This window comes from Alligator sinensis, unplaced genomic scaffold (assembly GCF_000455745.1).
Source record: "Alligator sinensis unplaced genomic scaffold, ASM45574v1 scaffold707_1, whole genome shotgun sequence".
NCBI classification, from domain to species: Eukaryota; Metazoa; Chordata; order Crocodylia; family Alligatoridae; genus Alligator; species Alligator sinensis.
In genome coordinates this window covers 873210-880812 of record NW_005842065.1, presented here as the reverse complement: position 1 = coordinate 880812, position 7603 = coordinate 873210, and the positions used below count along the sequence as shown (strand labels likewise).

The 7603-nt window shown below is 44.2% G+C and overlaps 1 protein-coding gene across 11 annotated transcripts in view; it reads right to left on the bottom strand.

Annotated features, from left to right (window-relative positions):
- The window catches only part of SMARCA4 (SWI/SNF related, matrix associated, actin dependent regulator of chromatin, subfamily a, member 4), a 52203-nt gene that overhangs the window by 19192 nt on the left and 25408 nt on the right, over positions 1-7603 (bottom strand). For all 11 annotated transcript variants that reach the window (XR_003093987.1, XM_025203849.1, XM_025203853.1 and 8 more), the window contains 4 exons: positions 6411-6574; positions 3787-3853; positions 2771-2881; positions 74-316 (listed from right to left, as the gene is read on the bottom strand). Coding sequence is in view for 10 of the 11 variants with exons in the window: in XM_025203849.1 (XP_025059634.1) it covers positions 74-316; positions 2771-2881; positions 3787-3853; positions 6411-6574 (585 nt within the window). In the remaining variant the exon portion in view is untranslated. The remainder of the gene's footprint in view (positions 1-73; positions 317-2770; positions 2882-3786; positions 3854-6410; positions 6575-7603) is intronic.

The following is a 7603-nucleotide window of genomic DNA, read 5'->3' as shown; positions in this document are numbered from 1 at the left end:
GACCTGCTACCATAAAAGCAGTGCAAAGCCATCTAAACCCAAATGCCTGTTACACTGCTGGTTCCACGTGTACCTTTTCTCCCGTCATGGCAAAGGGAGCATTAAACCACTGCTCAAATGTGCTGCAGCTCTTGAAGATGGTGGGAAGCAGGAAATTGAGCAGAGCCCACAGCTCTGGCAGCTTATTTTGCAGTGGAGTTCCGGTGAGGAGCAAGCGCCGGGGTGCCACGTAGTGTGTGTTCAGGACCTGGGTTAGCTTACAGTGGTGGTTCTTCATTCTGTGGCCTTCATCCACAATCATGTATTTCCAACGGATCTGAAAAGATAGGGGAAGAGAACGTGTGGGTCAGGGAAGGCTGTACTGTTTTACAGTACCTTCAACACAACTGTGCCCATTGTCAGAGGTGGTTCAGAACAGACTGGGATTGCAGAAACCTAATCAAACCTCCCTTGAGCGGCTGCTGGGAGAGTGCTCCCATCCAGGAAACCTTCTACCTTTAGCTCATAGAACCAAGCAGGTGAGAAAGCAGAGATTCTATCTTTTTAATCATATAAACAAACAGTATACTTATTTTTGACTGAAAATTAATATACTAGCCAAATACTACAAAAAACACACCATCATAAGCATGTAGTGTCCTGAAACTGGTTGGTTTCAGATAGCAAAGGCATGGGGAAAGCTGCTGCAGAAAGATCAAATGCTTCTAATGCAAACTTAGAAAGCAGTCTACTGCAGTGGTTCTCAATCTTTTAAGGATTCTACACACCCCTTACTGGCCTTGAGGCCCCCTCCAGAACTTTTGTGAATTGAGTGGCACCCAATTAAAAAAATTAATTTATATATTACAGTGCTTGCCTCCTCATGCATATAATTTAATATATGCAATATACTTAATACATGCAATATATATAATGCACATAATTAATATATAATCCCTTGTCTTCTGTATTCGGACTTCTCTCTCATTCTTAAACTCTGCTTTCTTCATGTCTTTTTGCAGCATCTCATGAAGTGAGCCTTGTGAAAAAATATCCTCTTTCTCTGTGTCTCCTGGTCTAAGGCAGCCTCAGCCCAGTTCCCCCCTGCCCTGCCCCCCCAACTTGTTTACTCTAGCTGCATGATTTAAGTTCACCTGGACATCTACCTGACCCGTGACCTGGGCAGGAGACATTCCTGAGGGAGGGGGGAGCTCGCTCTTCCCTTATTTTGTTTTTTCCACTGAACAGCCTGGTGATCTGGGTCTCTCTACCTGAGGATTGGTCTGCATCACATAGCCCCTGTTTCTGGTTGGGATGTAGCGATGAGGTCACAAAAGTTTTAAAAGAGGGTCAAGTCCTTTTTAGGGGAGGTCAGACATTTTGGGACACTGAAACAAGCAATCAGCCTCCCAAGCTTTATTGGTCTCTGGATGAACACCTAAGTAGCTTACCTGAAATTTAGCCAGTAACTTAAGAGTCAGTGAACTAGATGTGTACCAAAAGCACCAACAAGCTCATCGAGATTTGCTCAAATGGGTTTTCTATCAATTTTCCATTGTTTTGTATTCCTTCCTCACTCTCTCCCTCTCTGATCAATAAAACTATCTGTTATAGCACGCCTCACTGTGTGTGTGCTTGAGAGGGGTGAGGCAAGTCTTTTGCCTTTTGCTTGGCTGGCTAAGGTGGGTGTGGCTTTTTACTTTTCTCCAGCACAGGAGGCTACTTGTGAATGCTTCAGGCTAAGGAAGCACCCCAAAGTACCATGGTGGGGTAACCACCCCCAAGGACCACAGGATCGGTGTACCCTGGGCTGCACAGAGCCCTAACAAAGACCCAGGCCTGGGTGGTGGTGGCGGTTACCCCAAGCTGGAGGGAGGCACCTCAGAGGAAGACACCCGAAGTGTTGGCTTTTGGTCAGGTACAGTGAGTCAGGTGGCTCAGCACAGAAGCGCCCCCTACTGGCCCGCCACAAACCTTAGCTCACAAAAGCTAGTGTTATATATCTACTTTAATTAGTCTATAAGGTGCAAATGTACCCTGCTTTCTCATAGACCTGAGACCGCAAATGGAGGGAGGAGGGAACGGAAGGGCAGTAATGCTGAAAAATAACCATATCATGATCTGTTTAGTTATTTCTACACCATTCCATCACTGCAGCATCACACACAGACCCTGAAATAGCATCATTAGTAGTTCCTTAATGCCCTGACCACAACCAAACATGTCAGTTGCTCTCCATAAGTAAAAAGGTAAAACTTCACTTTTGGGATCTTTCGGTGAGGAAAAAATGCATGTTTACACTGAAATAGTTAAAACCAGTACAACCCTACTCATGCAAATACATTTAAACTAGTTTAACCCTTGCTTAAAACCTTGCACCAGTAAATTACCAAGTTAAGCTGCACCACCTTTGTTGGTTTGGACAACAGCTAAAACCATTTCAGAGCATCCAGATGAAGCTGAGACAGATTTAAAAACAGTTCAACTTTCTGTGCATAGATGAAGCCTAAAACATAGGACTCTTTTTCCTTGCCAATACAGAGAAATCCCTCCTCAGGCCTTCCACACATTCAAATTAAAGCTGGATGGAAACCAGTTATAAGGTTGTTATGCATTTTCAAGCACTAACTTTATAGCTGCTTAGCTCTTTTTATAGCTGGACCATTGCAAGTTCTTTTGGGTATGGCACAGCCACATCTGTTACAGCATCTAGCCTGGAGCATCACTCCATGGCAATATGAATGAGACTGAAGAGAAAGCTTTCATTAACCCACTTGCAGGGAGGTCTCACCTTGGCAAGAATGTGCTTATCTTTGATGATGTATTCGTACGTAGTGAGCAAGACGTTAAATTTTCCGCTTCGAAGCTGAGGTACAAATGCTCGTCTTGCTGCGGGAGAGCCCTGATAAAGAACGGGGTGGGGAGAAAAAACCTGTATCAATTCAAGCTCTAACTTGCACCAGAGACAGGGCTAGCAATTAGCAACAATGCAACCATCATTCCAGCTACGGAAGGTACAGAGATGGGCAGCAAGGATGATTAATGATATGGGGGGGACTTCCATAGGAGGAGAGACTGAGGCCAGGCCTGTTCAGTTTGGAGAAGAGATGCTTGGGACCCCCCACCACATGATCGGGCTTTACAGAATACTAAACAGTGGAGATAAAGTGAACAGGGATTCAGAATAAAGGGGTCACAAAATGAAACTAGTAGGTCATAAGGTTAAAGCTAACACAAAACAGTTCTTTTTCACCCAGTGTCATTAAAAAGTGTGAAACTCGTTGCCACCAGATGTGGTTTAAGCTGAGTTTTTAGCTATATTCAAAAAGGGACTGGATACATTCTTGGAGGAAGGGACATCAGTAGCTATTGACTACGGCAGTGAAGGGCATGGCCCCCAAATTAGAACTTCCTGGACCTTAAATGCTGGAGGCTGAAAGTGGGAGAGAGGAACAGTGCCGGGAAAAAAAACCCTGGTCATACTCAGTTCAGTCTCCTTTTCAGCATCTGCTCTTTGCCACTGTGTGAAACAGGAGACTAGGCAAGACAGACCTAGGATCTAACCCAGAAAATGGCAATTCTTACATTCTTATTTAGAAAAAGCAATGCAGCTGGGGCATTTGTACAGGCAGGTGTAGGTTTTCTCCTGTTAAAGGATTCTTATCAAATGATGGTAAAACAGCCAAAGAGCAGCTGTACTTTTTTTGGTAATGGGAACACTATGTGTCTATCTGGGTTTGTTCTACTAGCACACAAGGAAATACACAAGAACAAGAGATAAGGGTGGGGCTGGTCCCCAACACTTGCCTTGTATGAGACCTTCACCACCGAAGGAGCCCATTTATCAAATTCGTACGCCCAATTTGACAGAGTTCTAGGAGACAGAAGAGTTCAGTCAAACCTGATCCAGCCTAATGAAGAGTCCAAACATTCTGCGGCTGCCCCAGAAAAAGAACTAATACACCAACAAAGCAGCTCCTGTTGCTTTAAAAATGCTAAAATCCTTAATGAGAAACCACGCTTCATGCCCAGATCACCATTCCTACTTCACAAAGCTGCTACTTGGTGCACCTCACCCACATGCTGGACAGGGCTGGGGGGCACAAAGCAGAAAGCAAAAGGCTAGATCCTAAAACTTGAAGACTTCTACCATAAGTTTTGTCCTTGGTAGGGGAGGCTTAAGTTGTTCTACTAGGCCAGCGAGTGTGAAATAAGATAGAACTACCCTGTAGCTATCCTGAACACAGAAGCATGCTCTAGACCAGTAGTTCTCAACCTTTAACTTAAGGCACTTCCTTAAAAAAAATCTCAGCTCTTCGCTTTCACTGTTTTGACTACAGAAAAATAAATCCTTAGACCAATTCTTCTGTTGCAAAGAACTCTGAAAACCTGTGACAGGGCAGAAATATTTACGATGCTCTGGATTCCTGTTTGAAACCTCATGTGGTTTATCTTGTGGATTATTTGTAGGCCGTGGCTCATCTAAAGGTGTTAGTATTATGTGGCATCCTTAAAAGGATCTCATGGCACCCCAGAGTGCTACAACACCCCGATGAAGAATCACGGAAGTCAACAATGATGAGTCAGTCACTTAGAGAGCAAGATGTCATGTTGTCACAGCTGTAAAGCAGGAATTGAGGGGCTGTGGACCTGCTCTACCCACTGTGCTTGGGGCACCAGGCAGAAGGGCCTCAAGGCACAAGAACAACCCCAGACACTGCCAACACCTCCTGTGGGATCTTGTCTGCATGAAGAACATGGGCACCTGGAGGGGAACCTGTGTGGATGGCCTCTCAAGAGAACTACCCCTTTTCAGACCAGTGACCCCACGAATGGGACCCACCTGGCTATGGGTGTGACTGATAGTCTACTTGATCAGGAAAGGTACATGAGGTATAATAGATAAAGGCAAGAGCATTGCAGCTACAAACTGGTGTCTGCTCAACCTCCCAGTGCTACAGGGTGCAAGAAATCCAGTTGCTTGACTTCCAGTTTGTCAGCTATTTATTCACTTTCCAAACTGCCCCTAACGAATCTGTGACAGAAATGTCATATTCTTGATGCAGATTCATACGGATGTGCAGAGAAAGCTGCAGAAGCATCATCATGTCCACACAGATAATGCTTGACTAAGAAGTTATGAACTATGGGTCTATGACAGAGGCACAGAAAGTGGCCTGCACCATTCTCCTTTTTTTAAATACATCATTTCCACAGCAGCCTCAATGCTTCTATTTCTATGGCCCCTTTTAACTAAAAGACATTGAGGCACTTTACAAAAGCTCCCCCCAACACTGCTGTCAGGTCAACAGCATGACAGATGAGTAAACTGAGGCAAAGCAGCAGGGTCAGAGAGTGAACCCATGGGAGGGTCAGGAACAAGGGAGAATCTAGGATTTTGAAAAGGGGGATGTACAATAGTGAGGTGCACCATCCCATACAACACAATGATGCCTGATGAAAGGTGTTTGTGCCCAAAAGCTTGCAATTAAAGAATTTTTTTTTCAAAAATCTTGTTGGTCTAATAAAAGATATCACTTCGACCATTAACCCCGATTGCTTTTTCCTCTAAATCAATAGGGATACAACCTGAGTATCTGACACATGGAAGATATCAAATTTTAGCTAATTTTTTTAATGAAATCTTCGTAATTTCCCTAGGAGGAAGAAACTTTGACCACCTGAAACCCAAGATACTGCTCCTGCCTTTGTTCAAGATAATTTGCATCATCACAGAGCCTCATAAGAGAGCTGAGAGATACCTTACCAGCTAAGAACTGCCTGTCCAGGAGTATTACATCTATTGACTCCTTTGTAAAATCCCATGAAATATGAACTTTCATTTCTACCCAGCAGAACTTTTATAATCTTTTCTCCAATACCTGATGATGAAGGGCATTTGTGCTTGAAAGCTTGCAATTAAAGACATTTTTTTGCAAACATCTTGGTGAGCCCTGATTGCTTCATACAACACAACACATTTTTCTCCAGGTAAAAAGAAACTAGAAGCTTTATTAACACGCTAGGGGCCTAGGGCTGGATTCCTCAGTTTAAGATTGATGCAAAAACAAATATAACTTTATTGGAATGAGTCTGTAAGGCTCTGAAATAGGAACTAGGTAACCAGGATCAGCTATCAAGAAAGGGGAATTACAGAAGGGATAGCTTAACTGGTGCGCAAAGACCATTAAAATAGGAGAAGGTCATTAACACCTGTGGAGTTAAGTTTAGCAGAATTCAGGTAAATGATAATGAACCATGAAATCAACAGATTCCCCTTGTTGTTGCCTGAATCTGCAAGTCCCAGCCCCCTTGGTCTAAACACTACATCTTGCTTCCTTTCCTGGCATAGATGGGATCAGCCCCATGGTTACTACAGACTTCTGTCCAACCTTCCAATACTGCTGGGAGAATCTGGGTGCTGCACTTACGAGAGAGGTACTATAATGAGGAAGGGTCCATTGATCCGTTTGTGTTCCATGAGGTATGTAATTAAAGCGATGGTCTGAATCGTCTTGCCCAGACCCATTTCGTCAGCCAGGATGCCATTCAGGTTGTTGTTGTACAGGGACACGAGCCACTCCAAACCTTTGATCTGAACAGGGAGAGAAGGGAGTGGGATTTGCAGAATGCAAATTACACCCTGTGAAACACAGGCCCTGGACCCTGCTCCCCAGGATGCATTAACAAGCTGTAGTCATTCACTCTGGCAAACATTCAAAATGAATGACTAGTATGTTATTATTAAGGCTCTTGTTTGAGAGGCAATTATCTCAAACAGGTCATTCGGCATCGATCCATCCCATTCCCATTCCCATCTGGACCACGTGCATCTCAGAGTGCCCTTCCAAGCTATGTGTGTTAAGTTAGTGTCTGGCTCATCTGTTATTTTACAAGGAATGCCCCTGTCTGAGAACATAGTGGTTTTGGTCTCTTCAGCACACGTAGGATTTTAACATCTTGCTGGCTGGTGGCATATGCTAACGAGAAAATCCTCCGCTTTCCATGGCGGGAAAGGTATTAGATATGACCAAGGTTCCTGGAACTGCACTGGTCAGCGTGACACCATATTATAAATGAGGGACATCACTTCTGTTAGTTCCCACCTGTTTCCCCTAAGACCTTGCCTGCTTTGTGTTTTGCTGTGTTCAAACATTGTGCAGCTGGCTGCTGCCTTGAGCCCCAACAGGGATTTGCATTGTGCTATTTAGAGAATCCACGCACGTGTTTAAAACTTGCTTGTTAACCTTATTATCCCGTGATTTTCCTTTAAGAGGCTCTTGGAATTAATTCAGTTCAGCACGTTTCAAACAGGAAATACCGACCTCTTTCCTCTAAGGGGAGCAGATTAAGCCAGCTCACAGAGGCAGCTGAAATCCTTAAGCAAAAAGAAAAAGCTGGGCATGCTAACAGAGCCAGCACTGAGGAGGGCAAAACCGTTTGGACCAGCCTGTGGTCTGACCCAAGCCTGACAAGTCTCATGATCTCAGTGAAGCTCTGCACGCACTTGACACATAACAGAAGCCAGCTTGTGCTTTCTGGTTTTGGACACTCTCAGGCTGCTTAACGAAGTCACCACGTGGTTCTACACAAGCTCCATCCAACTAACAGCTCACAATTAAAG